The sequence below is a fragment of the Trichoderma asperellum genome, chromosome 5 (assembly GCF_020647865.1).
Source record: "Trichoderma asperellum chromosome 5, complete sequence".
NCBI classification, from domain to species: domain Eukaryota; kingdom Fungi; phylum Ascomycota; class Sordariomycetes; order Hypocreales; family Hypocreaceae; genus Trichoderma; species Trichoderma asperellum.
In genome coordinates this window covers 4,106,641-4,123,283 of record NC_089419.1, presented here as the reverse complement: position 1 = coordinate 4,123,283, position 16,643 = coordinate 4,106,641, and the positions used below count along the sequence as shown (strand labels likewise).

Sequence of the window (16,643 nt, the reverse complement as noted above, 5' to 3'; positions counted from 1 at the left end):
AATAAAAATCTATTTAATATTTTAATAAATAATAAATTAAAAAATAACTATATATTTACTATAACTATAATATATTTATAATTATTAATATATAAAAAAAAAAACTATATTAACTTTTTTATATTAAAGAATAAACTTTTAAATATAATAAAAAATAAATAAAGCAATAGACTAATCCCTTACTATTATAAATTAATAACTGTACTATAAATATAATATATAATATAGCTAATATTTTAAAATATAATCTTATTTTAAAAATACCTTAGTTATATAAATATAAACTTAATATAAAATAAAAAACAGGTTAAATTTATTAATATAATAATAGAAGTATTTTAAATAAAATTAATATAAAAATATTAAAAGAGAAATTAAGTTACTAAAAGCCTAAGGTTTTCTTTAGCTTTTTAAATATCTTTTTTTAGTATTATTAAAAAAAAAGAAAATAAAATAAATTTATATATAAAAGTATATTACTATTTTATACTAAAAACTAATAAAACTTAATAAAAAATTACATAAGTTAAAAATAAAAAAACTTACTTTTAAAGAATAATTAATATTAATTTTAAAATAATATTAAAAATATTAAAAACTCTTTAATAATTAATTAAAAAAAAGATTATTATTATATTTAAAATAAAACTATAAAATAATATTAAAAAAAAAAATTATTAAAGTTTTATAAAATATATAACTTAAGTAAAGAAAAACTAAAAATACTTAAAGAATAAATTAAAATATAATTATAAAAAAAATATATTTATATATTAAAATTACTTATTAAATATTCTATTATTTTTATTTTAAAAAAAAATAATAAACTTTAATTAATTATTAATTATTATAAACTAAATTAAATTATAGTTAAAAATGAAACCTTTTTGCTATTAATTTTATAAATTAAAAATAAATTATATAAAAAAAAATAATTTATAACTTTTAACTTTATAAAAGCTTATAAACTTATATAAATAAAAAAAAAAATAAATAAAAAATAATATTTACTATAAAATATAAGTTATATAAATATATAATTATATTATAAAGGCTTATTAATATATCTATATTTTTTTAAAAAAAAATAAACTATATATTAAGACTATATTTAAATAACTTTATAATAGCTTATATTAATAATATTTTTATTTTTTTAAAAACCTTTAAAAAATATAAAAAATATATTTATTTTTTACTATAAAAACTTAAAGAAGTAAAATTCTTTATTAATTTTAAAAAATATATTTTTTATTTTTAATAAATAAAATTTTTTAAATATATTATTACCTTAAAAGAAATTTATATAAACCTTAAGAAAGTTATTATAATTAAAAAATAGCTAATACTTATAATACTTAAAAAAGTATAAGTATTTTTTAAATTTATTAATTATTATTAAAAATTTATTAAAAACTTTATATAAAAAGTTACTTTATTAATAAATATAATAAAAAAATATTTTTTTTTTAAATAAAGAAAAAAATAATAAAAAGCCTTTAAAAAACTTAAAACAATAATAATATTAAAACCTATTTTTATTATATTTAACCTAAAAAAACCTATTATAATTAAAATAAATATATTAATATTTATAATAGAAAAAGTATTAAATTAACCTAAAGAAAACAGTAAGCTATAATTTATTATATTTTTTTTATATAAATTCTATAAATTAATAATATAATATACTATATATAATAAAGAAATATTAACTATTATTAAAGTATTTAAAAAATAAAAATATTATTGCTATAAAAGTAAGCATAAGGTTATTATTTTTATAAACTATAAAAACCTTGCTTACTTTATTATTATATAAGAACTATTAAGCTAATAAATTAAATACTTTAAATTCCTTTTATAATTTAACTTTAAACTTATTTATTATAAAAAATTAAAAAATAAATAAATTAATATATTAAATAAAAAAATTAATTATAAATAAAAAGTACTTAAATATATAGTATAAGTATTATAATTTAATAATAATAAAAACATTAAATAAATATAAATTTATATAATATTTAAAGTTTTAAAAAATAACTCTATATTTAAAGAAATTAAAGAATTTATTAAAAACTAAAAAAATAAATAATATTTAAAAAATATTATTATAAATTTAAAATACCTTAAATAATATAAAAAAATTTAAGTATTTAAAAACTATAAAAAAAAGTAATTAAATATATTTATAAATATTTACTATATAAATATAAAAATATAATAAAAATATATAATTAAGTTTTAATATACTATAATATTAAAAAGCTTAAAAAATATATAAAGTATATTATATTATATTATAATATATATTAATAAATAAAAAATAAAAAATATAAGCTTTATAAAAAACTATAACTATTATTTATTATAAAATAACCTTAAGAATTAATTACTTTTAATTATATTATTAATTTACTTTTATTAAAAAACCTATTTATAAATATATAATATAATAGTATTTTTATAATAATTTACTAACTTATAAAGCAAGCTTACTTTTTACTATATAAAAAGTTATATTTATTAAAAAATTTTATTTATATTTATATAAAAATAATTACTATTAATTATAAATTACCTAAAGAAATTATTTTAAATTAAAAATAAATATTTACTTTTAAATTTTAATAAAAACTTATAGCTAAATTAAAAATAAACTATAAACTTAATACTATATATTATTTTTAAATAAATAAATAAATTAAATATATAAATTAAATTATTAAAGCTTATTTATAAGCTTATATTAACTTTATATAAAATAATTAAATTAAAAAACTATTAATAGTTTAACTATATTATAATAATATATTATTAAAATTTATAAAACTAATGTTTTTTTTTATAAATTATAAATTTATATTAAAAGTATTTAAACTATTATAAAATAAACTTAATTTAAAAAAAATATAATTATAAGCTAAATTAATAATTAATTTATATAAAGAAATATATATATAACTTAAGTTTATTAATAAATATATAAAGAAATATATAAATAAAAATAAAATTATAAAATTAATTTTTTAAAAAAGAGATATAGTTTATTTACTATAATACTTATAAAGCTATAAACTATTAAATATTAAAATAAATAAATTAAATAATAAACTTAATATTAAAAAAATAAAACTTTATAAAATTCTAGAATAAATTAAAGAAGTTAACTATAAACTAGCTTTATTAAATATAATAAAAATAAAAAATTTAGTTTTTTATATATTATAATTTAAAAAAGTATAAATTAATAAAAAAACTAAAAGGTTTATTTTAAATAAAATTATTATAAAAACTTAAAAAAAAGAATATAAAATTAAAAATATTATTATTATATACTAAAACTTTAAAATTTAAAATATTAAATATTTTATTAAATAAAAAAAATATTTAAAATTTAAAAATTTATAAAAGCCTATTAAATACTTTAGCTTTTAAAAGCTAATAAAGAAGTTTTTTTAAACTATAAAACTAAAGAATTTAAATTAATAAACTTAAGCTTAATGCTTAAAAAAGGCTAGTTAATATTATTAAAAACCTTTAACTATTAAAGATTATTTATTATTTTATTTTTTTTATTTAATTCTTATATTTTATAATAAACTAACTTTTTACTATATTTTTTTATTTAACTTTTAATATAATAAATATAAAATAATTAATTTATAGCCTTAAATAGCTTTAATTATAATTTAAAAAGCTAAGCTTAAAAAGACTTTAAGGCCTTGCTTACTGTCTTTTCTTTAGCCTTTAATTTCTTATATTAATTTAATACTTTTATTATTAAAAAAAAAATCAGCTATTATATAATAAAAAAAAATATCTATTTATAAAAAAATATAACTAATATATTATTATAAAAATAACTATATTTTATATACTTATAATAATAAAAAGAATCTTTAATTATATAATAAAAAACCTTTTTTTAAAAATAATATATATATAGTATATTTAAATTAAATCTATTAAATAAAATATATAATATAAAAATATTATACTTATAGGTTTTATAAAAAATAAATTTAAATACTTTATTAATTATAATAGTATTTTTAAAAAAGTAAGTTTATAAAACTATAGATATAAGAAAAGTAATATATTTATAAATTATATATTACTATATATATAGCCTTAAGGATAAAATTAATAAAAAGAAGGTATTATATTATAACCTAAAACTATAAAATATATACTTTAGATATACTATAAATTAATAGGCTAATTAAAAAAAGAATTATAGCTTTAAAAGTAAGCTATTTTAAATAAATTACTATTATAAAAATAAGCTATTATAAAAGGATTATTGTAATGTCCTAACCTATATTATTGTACTTAAGTATAGGGTAGGTTTTTAATTTATAAACTTAATGTTAGGTTTATATTAATAAAGAAATAAATTAAAGTTTTATAAATAATGTAGTTATATAGCTAATAAGGTTATAAATAACTAATTTAATTATTATTTAAAAGTACTATATTAATAATTAACTATTTAAGTTTTATTTAATAAATATAATAAATAATTTTTATATAGTAAGTTATTTTAAATAGCTTATAATTAAATTACTCTTATATAGGCTTATAATAGTTTATTTAGTAATTTAATAAAAATATCTATAAACTATAATCTTTTTATAATTAATCTATTAATTTATAGTTATTCTTAAAGTATATACTTTTACTTAGTTAATATATAAATAAATATTTAAGTTATAATATAATACTCCCTTTTTATTAATTTTATCTTTAAGGCTTATAAAGAGGCTTTTTTTATATTAGCTTACTAAAGTAATTTTTCTTTTAAACTTCTTTTATAATTTTTATAATGCTTAACTATATATTTAAACTAGTATTTTAAAAAATATATAAATGCTTTTCTTTAGCTATTATTATTAAAGAATTAAAATTTCTTATAATAGCTTATTTTTTTTATAAATATTATAGTATAGGTAATTATTATAAAATAATAAATAATATAATATATTATAAGGAATATATATATTATAGTTATTTTTATAATAAAATAAATATTTTATTATTAATTTATAAATTTTATTTTTTAAAATAATAATATTTTATTATTTTAATAATATAGTAAATTATATAACTTTTAAATATAAATAATTATATTTAAAAGAAAAGAAAGCTGTTAAATAGCTTACTAAATATTAATAAAAAGCTGCTAAGGCTTTATTTTAGTTATTATATATTTATTTTTAATATAAATCTTTAATAACTTAAGGGGCAGAGATAGTAAATTATAGCTTAAAGAGTTTTAATAAATTAAATAAAGTAAAGTATACTAAATTAAAAGTAATAATTAATATTTAGCTTAGCAGAGGTATTAATATAATTAATTAAAATATTATACTAGCTGATTTTAATTTATTAATTTTATAAACTAAAGAAACTTCTTTATTAATTTATAAAAATTAAAGTATTTTTTTAGTTTTTATAAGTTTTTTAATTTTAAATATTCTTTTTATTTAATAAAGTATTTTATTTTATTAGTTTTAAAGTTTTAGTATATAGCAAGTACTTTTTTAATTTTATATTTTTCTTTTTTATCTTTAATAATAATTTTATTTAAAATAGATCTTTTTATAAGTTTATTAACTTATGCTTTTTTTAATTATAATATATAAAACACTAGGCTTTAAAGCTTTATTATATTTAGTAACGCTAGCTTATAATTAACTTCTTTAATTTATTTAAGGATTTTATAAGGTTTTATTTTTTTAATATTTAATTTATTACTTAGCCTATTGGTTTTAATATTTAGTAATTTATAGCCTTATAAGTACTATAATAAATAAACTATATTTCTTTTTTAAAGAATTAGTCCTATAATTTTATTTTAATTTATATATTTCTTTATTTTATTTTAAATAAATTTAAGTTATATATATATTTCTTTATATAAATTAATTATTAATTCTGCTTATAGTTTTGCTTTTTTAAAGTTAAGTCTTTTTTATAATAGTTTAAATACTTTTAGTGTAAATTTATAATTTATATAAAATAGTATAATTTCTATAGATTTTAAAAGTATACTATTATAATAATATTATATTATTAGTAATTTTTTTACTTAATTATTTTATATAAAGTTAATATAGTATTTTAAGTATACTTTAATAATTTAATTAATGTATTTTATTTATTTATTTATTTAAGGGTAGTATATAGTATTTAATTTATAGTTTATTTTTAATTTAGCTATAAGTTTTTACTAAAATTTAAAAGTAAATATTTATCCTTTATTTAATATTATTTCTTTTAATAGTCTATAATTTACAGTAATTATTTTTATATAAATATAAGTAAAATCTTCTGCTGTATATAATTTATTATACAGCAAAAAGTATACTTTTTTTAAAAAGCAGTAAACTACTATAAAAATACTATTATATTTTACCTTTATAAAGGGTTTAATAAAAAAAAGCAGATTAATAATATAATTAAATATTATTAATTTTTATAGTTATTTTACTACTAGTAGTAATTATAGTTTTTTATATAATTTATATTTTTTATTTTTTATTTATTAATATATACTGCAGTATAATATAATATATTAAATATATACTTTAAGTTTAATTACTTTATAATATATAAAGACTTAATTATATATTTTTTATATTCCTTTATATTTATATAGCAGATGCTTATAAATATATTTTACTATATTCCTTTTTAACTTTTTAAATACTTAAATTTTTCTTTTATATTTAAAGTATTTTTTTTTATAGTTACTTCTTTTAAATATTCTTTATTTTTATAATTTTTTATATATTCTTTAATTTTATTAAATATTAAGTTTTTTTTAAGTATTTTAAATATTATATAAATATATACTTGCTTAATATTTTCTTTATTATTATAGTATAGTGCTTATACTATAAATTCTAGTATATTTTATTTATAATTACTTTTTTTACTTAATATATTAGCTTTTTTATTTTCTATGCCTTTATAATAAATAAATTTATAATTAAATTATAATAAGAATTTAAAGTATTTAATTTATTAATTAAAAAGCTTTTTAATAGTAATAAAGTATAAAATATTTTTATAATTAATATAAATAATAATTTTATATTTATTTTTATAATAATAATATTTTTATTTTTTAAATACTTATAATATAGTATATATTTTTTTATTATAAGTAAAATATTATAGCATTAATTTATTAAGTTTATATAAAAAGAATATAATAAGTTTAAGTTTATTATTATTGCCTGGTTAACTTAAAACCCCTTTAATTATAAAATTTAATGCATTAGTCTTAATTATAATAGGTTTCTTTAGGTTAAATATAGTAAGAATTATTTTTAAAGTAATAGCCTTTTTAAATTCTTTAAAGGCTTTTTATTATTCCTCCCTTTATTTAAAAGGTTTATCTTTTTTAGTTATATTAATAAATAAAATTACTTTTAGTAAAAAGTCTTTAATAAATTTTTAATAATAATTTATAAGTTTAAAAAATGCTTATAATTCTTTACATATAGTTAATACTAGCTTTTTATTAATTACTTTAACTTTATTAAGGTTTATATAAATTTCTTTAGGTATAATAATATATTTTAAAAAGTTAACTTTTTAAAAATAAAATATATATTTTTTAAGGTTAATAAAAAGTTTATTTTTTTTAAGTTTTTATAATATAAAATAAATATATTTTTTATATTCTTTAAGGGTATTTAAGAAGATTAAAATATTATTAATATATATAATTATAAAATTATTTAAGTATAGTTTAAGTATATAGTTTATTCTTTTTTAAAAGAATATAAGTATATTTATAAATCCTTATAGTATAATAATATATTTATATAATCTATATTTTATTATAAATGCAGTTATTTATTTATATCCTTCTTTTATTTTAATAAGCTTATAAGCTTTTGTAAGGTTAAGAGTTATAAATTATTTTTTCCTATATAATTTATTTTTAATTTATAAAATTAAAGATAGTAGGGTTTTATTTTTAATGGTTATTTTATTTAACTCTTTATAATTAATAATTAACTATAGTTTATTATTTTTCTTTAATATAAAAATAATAAAGTATTTAACTAAAGATTTAAAGATTTAAATATATTTTTTTTTAAGTTATACTTTAATTTATTCTTTAAGGGTTTTAAGTTTTATTTTACTAAAATTATAAATCTTATAAAACTTTAAAAAGGCTTTATTTTTTAAAATTATTTTATAGTTTTATTTTAAATATAGTAAAAGTCTTTTTTTTAATTATTTTTTAAAAAGTTTTTTATACTTTTTATATTATTTTAGAACTTATACTAGTAGATTATTAAATTATTTAATTTTCTTAAGTTCTTAGTTTAGTAATATTAATTTTTAATATAAAATAGTAATATATTTTTATATTCTTTATTTTAATATTTTTTTTTTTTTTTTAATATATTAAAGAGGTATTATAGTAGGCTTAAGGAAAATCTTAAGCTTTTAGTTATTTAATTTTCTTTCTTTTAGGATTTTATTATTTTATTAATAAATTTAGTTAATTTTTTAGTTTATATTAAAATTATATTTACTTAACTAAAGTATCTTTAGAATAAGGTTATATTATAGGATATTAGCTATATTATATATAGTTTTAATAATATAATTTTTAATATTTATTAATAAGTAATTAGTTTATTATTTAATTTATTTATTATTATAAAAAAAGTATACTTCTTTTATATATTATAATTAATACTTTTTTTTTTTTTTATATATTAGTAACTGCAGGTATATTATAGTTATAGCAGATATATAGTTATATTATAACCTACTATTTATTAAAACTATAAAAGGCTTTTTATTTAAAAATATATTATATAATATTTTTTTAAATATTTTTTTTTTTTCTTTTTTATTATTATATTTATTATTTAATTTAAAAGATATAATATATTTTAAGTTTTTCTATTGCCCTTTTATAAAAGACTATTTATATTTTTTAAATTATACTAGTTTAAAATCTTAATTTCTATATATTATATATATTTTAGATTTTTATAGTTAAAAAAATTAATTTTATTATATTTTTCTTAAGTATTTTTTTTTTTATATTATATAAAGAGTTTTTAAGCTTTATAATATTTGCAGAAGGCTTTTTTATAGGCCTCTGTAAATTTATTTAGTTTTATGTATTTTTCTTTTCTTAAGATAACTACCTTAAGGGATTTAAACCTTTACTTAATGTCTTATAATAAAAAGCATATGCAAAAGTGTATATAGGTAATAGGAAGAAATAGGATTTTAATAGAAAAGATATTATATTTCTTTTTATTATTAAAATATTCTATATATTAATATATAATATAGTTAACCTAGCTAATATAATAATATTCTAAATGGTTTAGATTAATATAATTAATATTCTTAAATTTTTTTTTATAATTAAGGTTTTATTATAAAGCTTAGTCTAGTGTAATAGCTTAAAAGATAAGTTATTCTTTTACTTTTTACTATTAAAGTTTAAATAACTATTTATATAAAAATAAAAAAGTATTATTTTTAAAAGGTTTTTAAGCTTTAATAATATAATTTTAAAATTTAAATAATTAATTAACTTTTAAAATTAAGTTATTATATTATTTTTAAATATTATTATTATACTTATAGTTATATTTATAGTTTTATTATTTAAAATCTTTATTTATTTTAGTATTTACTTTATTTATATTTTTAATTAATTAAAAGTCTTCCTAAGGGATTATTTATTAATTAAGTATTTTAAATTCTTTAGCTAGTATATTAAAATTATTTAATAATTTAGCTTTTAATTAATAGTAAGGGTATTTATTTTTTTCTTTAGCTATAAAGTCTTTTTTTATTATTAAAATAGTCTTGCTATCTTTTTCTATAGTATAATTATCTTTTAGTAGTAAAATAATAAACTTTTTAAATAATTTATAGTTTCTTGCTATATAGTTTAACTTCCTATAATTATAATATTTAAAGTCTTTCTTTTTATTATTTTTTTAAATTATATTAATATTTATAAATCCTGGAGTATTACTATTGTTTTTAGTAATTTATTTATTATTTTTATTTCTATTTCTTTAATTATTATAAATGCTTATATTAAGTTTATATAAAAGATTATTAGCTTTAATATATTTTTTAATAAAAAATAAAAGGTTATATTAAATTTAATTAATATTATAGACTTTTTTTTTAATACTTTTCTTAAGTTTATTATAAAATTATTTAATAAATGTAGTTTATCTTTATTTAATTTAAAAGGCAAGGTTTTTAAATTTTATAGTATAATTAAAGTATTTTCTTTTTTAAAATACTTTTATAAGTTTATTTTTAGCTATTTAAACTTCTTTAATATTTTTAAATACTTTTATAAATTTTCTTTTAAATTTTTTAAAGTTATTAAATACTTTTTTAACAGCAGGCAGGGGATTAATTAAATCTTTAAAATATTTATTTTATATAAATTAAAATTACTTAAGTATAGTTTTTTTAAGGTATAATATTATAAAAGAAACTTTTTTATTTTTAATATTAATTATATTCTTAAAGTTTATAAAATAAGCTTTAAATTAAATTTAAAAGGGTTTAAATTTATTAATTTTTTTATTAAATATAAAAAGTAATTATTATTTAATAAAGATTTTTATATTTTTTTTAATTTTTTTTTTTTTATTATTTAAAGTATTAATTAATTATTTATTAATTTAAAATATATTTTAAAGATATTTCTTTAAAGTATTTTCCTTTAGATTATTTTAGTTAGGCTTATAGCTTATAGCAAGATTGCTATTTATATTAATAAGTCTAATGGGTTTAAAGGTTACAGTAAGTGCTAGAGTAATTTAAAGAGCTGCAGTATTATTTTTAGTTATAGTAATTTAATTATTTATAAGATTTTAAAAGATTTTTTAAATAAAAGTTATTAATATATAATATTTTAATCTATATTATTATACTTAAGTATAAGGTAGGTTTTTAATTTATAAATTTAATATTAGGTTTATATTAGCAGAGAGATAAATTAAAGTTTTATAAATAATGCAGTTATATAGTTAATAAAGTTATAAATAATTAATTTAATTATTATTTAAGAGTACTATATTAATAATTAATTATTTAAGTTTTATTTAATAAATATAATAAATGGTTTTTATATAGTAAGTTATTTTAAATAGCTTATAGTTGGATTACTCTTGCATAGGCTTATAATGGCTTACTTGGTGATTTAATAGGGATGTCTGTAAACTATAATCCTTTTGTAATTGGTCCGTCAGTCTATAGTTATTCCTAGAGTATATACTCTTGCTTAGCTAATATATGAATGAATGTTTAGGTTATAATAATTATAATTAAAATTATAAGCCTTATAAAATAACTTACTATATAAAACTATTTATTATACTTATTAAATATAGCTTAAATAATTAATTATTAATATAGTATTTATATAATAATTAAATTAAATTTCTATTTAAAGTTATTAGCTATATAATTAAAACTGCTTATAAAATCCTTTATATCTTTCTGCTAATATAAACCCAATATTAAAGGTTTATCCCTTAAGAACTAGCTACCCTATACCAGGTATAGGATCAGAACATTACATTATATATACCAGCAGTTTACTATAGAGTAATAACTAATAAGTTATTAAATTTAAATAATAGATTTATAGACAGGCATTCTATTAAAGCTTATATAAATGCTTTAAAAAATATTTTATAAAAGTGCATTTTACTAAAGGTCTAGTAAAATATATTTTATAAAAGCTTTAGTAAAATAAATACATCTAGCAATAAAGAGGTTATAATATCTAAATAATTTACGCTAACCCTAACTAATGCTAACAAACCCTACTTTAAGGTTAAAGTTAGCTAATAAAAATAGTTATTTAGGTTACATTATTTAGCTTTATATAGTTTATATATATCAGCGGTTACTAGTAATCAGCGTGTTGTTGCAGCTGAACAACAGGTGGATTAATAACCAGGTATATATCTTACTAAGAATACATTTCCTTTAACCTAATTGGTTGCTTTATCTGTAGTTTACCCGGAGGTACGTACTAGAGGGATCTTATGTGGTTGGTTCGTGACACGTGGTAATTGATGCATTATCGGCCGGGATGGTGCCCCAGTAATCCTGGATTGCTTACTTGTGGAAGTGGCGGTTAATGTATCCCTAACACCCAAATCTAGGGCTGCAGAGAACTGGAAGAATCCGGTCTCTCTTTACCAGAAAATGGCAGCAAAGGGAAATTTGAGATAGCGGCATTATCTGAAGGCTGAAGCGATTGCTTTTCAGCGGTGTATAGAAGAGAGGCCTGGGAAGTGGGTAATGTTTGATCTATACTTTCTTGCTGTCTCTGCCGCGGGATATCTAAGGGGAAAAAAAATTAGCTTTTGTTTGCTGATACGTCAAGAAATTAGACGTCGCCTTGCTATATTGTTCTAAGACTTGGATCTGGAGTGTGCTAGCAGCCTCCTCGAGCGTTGATGCTTGTTGCTGGTGTGATAATATTGCTCGTCGTCTCTGAGATCGCAACTTTTCACGCTTACGGCGTTGTTCAGCTAAGAGACGTTGGCGTTGAGTCATGATATAATTGATCTCTTATTTTTTTTCTTCATTCTAAAGATGGAAAGCAAAAAAGGAGCAGGAGCAGGATGTAAAAAGCGGTAGACAGTAGAGGAATATAAGAATATGTACTAAACCGTGCTCTTATAAGTCAGTATAGGGTAGTTCCCAACAGATAAATCTAGATTCTATGTTAATGTTATTAGTGGATGGGCTAAGTTGGGTTATGGGCAGTGCAACAGTCTATAGCTAGTAAAGTAGTATTTGAACTTAATATTGATGCTATATAAACAACTAGCTATATAAGTTGTTATTATATACAAAGGTAGGAAAACTGTCAGCACATGCAGCACATAGGGGTTATTCTTTATCGATAAGAAACCAACTCTACTCCCGGTCTTCTAAATCAACTCTACCCCCGGCATAGTGGGTCATACAGAGTTGATAAGAGCCTTACCACTGTAGGCATAAAGTGGGTGCTGCCAACGGTGTGTCTCTTTCTGACTTTCTTGCGTGGAATAATATTAAGGTGAGAATTGTAACTGGTGAAATATCTTTTAAATTGCATTATCTTAATACACCTAATAGGCCGACTGTTCTAACTTGATCGGCGGTGACTATGAGTGTGTTGCCGTCAGCGGTAGCGCTACCATTATAAGTTCTAGTAAGTTCTCATCGCCGACTCAGCCTGGGGCAACCACGAATTGTACGTATTTGTCTCTTGTTATGGTGCTTGATGGCATGCGGTAGCTAATGCCTTGCAGGCATAAAGTGGGTTCAGCAATCGGGTGATAACTATTGCGCCAACATCGCGGCTGTTAACGGAGTGTCTCTTTCTGACTTTCTTGCGTGGAATAATATTAAGGTAAGTATTGTAACTGGTGAAATATTTTTTTAATTGCTTTAGCTTAACACGCCTAATTGGCCGACTGCTTTAACCTTATTGCCGGTGATTATGAGTGCGTGGCAGTGAGCGGCACTACCACTACAACTTAGAAGCCGACGTTAACGACCAGCAGCCTCCCAGGCTACAGGACAGAGCCCGGGACTATCTCTAGCTACAAAAAGTTTCACTTGATTACGTTGAGCGACTCTTGCGCTAGCATTGAGAAGCAATACGGCATAACGGATGCGCAGTTCCGCCAATAGAATACTGAGCTTACTAACACGTGCAGCAACTTATGACTGGATTATAATGTGTGCGTCGGCGTCTGATAACGCTGTGGGAAGAAAAGGGGGGAGTTTGGCTTAATTCTTAGCTTACTTACAATATACACTACGAGATGAAGACGTAACCATTGTTTCGTCTTATTATGAAACTGATGTTGCTGTAACAATCTACTAGATCGTGAATGCCCTATATGTATTCCTGTATTAGGTGATTCTTATTCCTAATAGGATCCATGTACTCCGTAACATATTTGCAATATCACTCGACTAGGTAGCAAAGAAAGAAAGGGGCTCCTGCACTGAATAATTTAAGATGCAGCCTGCAATATATGCAATATTGCGGGGCATTTGCACCTTGAAATAGGCACCTGCCGAGCTACAGTATAGTACCTATAAAGATGCCCCGCGCCCACTCATTATTTAACCTTCAATGATATTTAAACTCCCGCGCATTGCCGCTGACCCATGCAACCTTATTCACACTTAGCGCTACCTCCAGCCCACATAGCGCCTGAGAAGCAATGACACAGCGCAAATGGCCCCTGCCCACAGAGATAACGGAACGCATTGTCGAGCTGGTTTGCCGGGACTGGCGCTACCCCTACCGGTGGTACATCTACGGTAACTCCCCTGGGGCTGCCCAATATGCTGGCGTCTGCAGGGAATGGCAGGACCTGGTGGAACGCTGGACGTTCCGAAACCTGCGGCTGGACCGGGCGCGCCTCGCCGATGTCGACCGGATCCTGTGCCGGCGGCGTCAGGCATACGTCTGCACAGTGGACTTCAACATAGAGCTGGAGCCGTATGGGCGCGAGGTGTACGGCGAATTTGAGACGGCCGAGGAGAATGCGCGCAACAGCTCCCTCTTCAGCGAGACGCTACGGTTGTTCTTCGACGTCTTCAGCCGGTGGGCACCTGGAAGCAACGGCGTCCATAGAGGTAGGGCGGGCATATTGCTCCGCATCACGGCCTTCTCGCGCAGCGATGTTGGCCGTTGCGGCGAGGCAGAGATGAGCAGGCGAAAGCAGGACGTCGAGAACCGGGACTTCCTCGACGACCGATACATCCACTCTATCCTGCAGCTGCTCCCAGCCGCCACCGGGCTGCCAGTCGTCGAAAGCGTCTCAGAGCTAATCTCGGGCAAGGGGCGGCACATCTCTGCACCAGCGTGGGCGCTCATCATCAACGGCCTGCCTAATGCTAAGAAGATCAGCATCAACTTCTGGGAGAACGAGAAGAAGGATCTGGAGCTGCGCAAACGGCTGCGGGACGGTAAGTCGCTTAACCAGTCGAGCCAGAATCGTGGAATGCGCCGCTCACTTTCACCAAATAGAGATCGGCGATGCCCTCGCCCGAATGCGCTGCCCAAACGCTGAGGTGACGCTCTCATGCAGCTACGCGGCACCGAAAGACCACTCCAGCATCCCGCCGAAACTCATTGACACGCGCGGAGCGGACGACGCCTTCATGCGCGGCCTGCGGACGTGGGCGCGGCAGCTCAAGCGGCTGCACCTCTCGGACGTCGTGATCGCCCCAGAGGTGTTCTATCCGGCGGCTTCTGACGACGAGGAAGCGGCAAGCGAATGGCCGCACCTCGAGCGGCTTGTGGTCATGTACGCAGCGGTGACACCACAGGGTACGTGGCTGCTGGAGCATAATCCGGAGGACTCGCCGCGCGACCGCCCTTCGCCAGTGGTTGACCTCGACGAGTGGGGCCAGGAGGATTTGGGCTTTGAGGTGCCGGCGCCCGAGGACCTGTACGAGGACAGCTTCCGGACCGTGCCGGTGGCGGCGGAGATGGATCGAATCCACCGAAGCGCGGCCCGGGCGGCGCGGCGGATGCCGGCATTGCGGGATCTGTATCTTGTTACGTTTGACGGGGCGATCCGGTGGGGCCGCAGATACCATGGCTTCCTATATAACTACGATGCGGCTAGAGGTGTTGCCACCGCACATTGGGGGAGCTTGCCGAGATATACACCGGCCGAAGACGTGGTTGAGCTTTGGAGGGAGATGGCGGACGAGGTTCGAGGGTGTCAACTTGAGGTTTTGATTGATGAAGATGAAGTGTAGAAGAGTGTGTGGCAGCAAAAGCGCTATAGACAGCGTCTTTCTTTATTTATAACTAGCAGAAGAGGTAACAAATATATATAAAGTGCATGCTCTATGCTGTTATCTATGCCATCGGCTTGTTACCGGTATTTCGCAAAGTTATTAAAAAAAGTTAAAGAGAGAAAGCTGTATTACTTAAAAAGATTATTATAGGGAAAATAGCCCCGAACCCGACATCCTAAATACCACCACTCTCCCTAAACCACTACCTAGAGCTATAGCTACGTCTGTTAACAGCACCTGTGGCGACGTAAAAGATGGTGCATAAGGCCATACAGCAGATGTAGAAGGCTGGTATTCGGGAGGAAGCCATAGTATATTATATTTATTCCAGGTGATCCAACATTTATCGGTGCTTATGCCCTAGAAATAATATTTTACCTTCTTAGCTTTATTAGCAATAAATCAGTGTTAATCCTGATCCTGAGCCAGATATAAATCTGCAGATAGAACTTGACCTACTATAATAGATTGAGCTTTAGTTTAATGTTCTATGCTTAATTATATAGGGCTGATTTCAGTATGTAGGTATGAAATTGTATTGTTAAAAGATATAGTATAGATTACACTGTTGACTTTAAGTGTTTGTCGCTCTTTGCCTGTTGTTGCATCCTAGATCTTAATGGTGCTATCCATTCATCCTGAGGCAAGGTAGCGGCCATCTGCTGAGTAGGCCACTGGCGTAACTGCATCACTATGGCCCTTAAGGGTTTGCCGCTCTTTGCCTGTCGTTGTATCCTAGAACCTGATAGTGTTATCCAATGACCGTGAGGCGAGGC

General features: G+C 22.0%; 1 protein-coding gene across 1 annotated transcript; it reads left to right on the top strand.

Moving 5' to 3' along the window:
- Positions 1-14,173: 14,173 nt before the first annotated feature.
- Positions 14,174-15,951, top strand: TrAFT101_009467 (uncharacterized protein). Its single transcript, XM_024902928.2, has 2 exons — positions 14,174-15,024; positions 15,086-15,951. The coding sequence occupies exons 1-2, from the start codon at positions 14,274-14,276 to the stop codon at positions 15,823-15,825; spliced, it is 1,491 nt and encodes a 496-aa protein (XP_024754434.1). The 5' UTR covers positions 14,174-14,273; the 3' UTR covers positions 15,826-15,951.
- The last annotated feature ends 692 nt before the right edge of the window (positions 15,952-16,643 follow it).

Bases quoted from the DNA above. Each gene is read 5' to 3' on its own strand.
- TrAFT101_009467 (XM_024902928.2), top strand. From the start codon at position 14,274: ATGACACAGCGCAAATGGCCCCTGCCCACAGAGATAACGGAACGCATT. The intron at 15,025-15,085 runs GTAAGTCGCTTA...TTCACCAAATAG, and splicing joins GCGCAAACGGCTGCGGGACG to AGATCGGCGATGCCCTCGCC.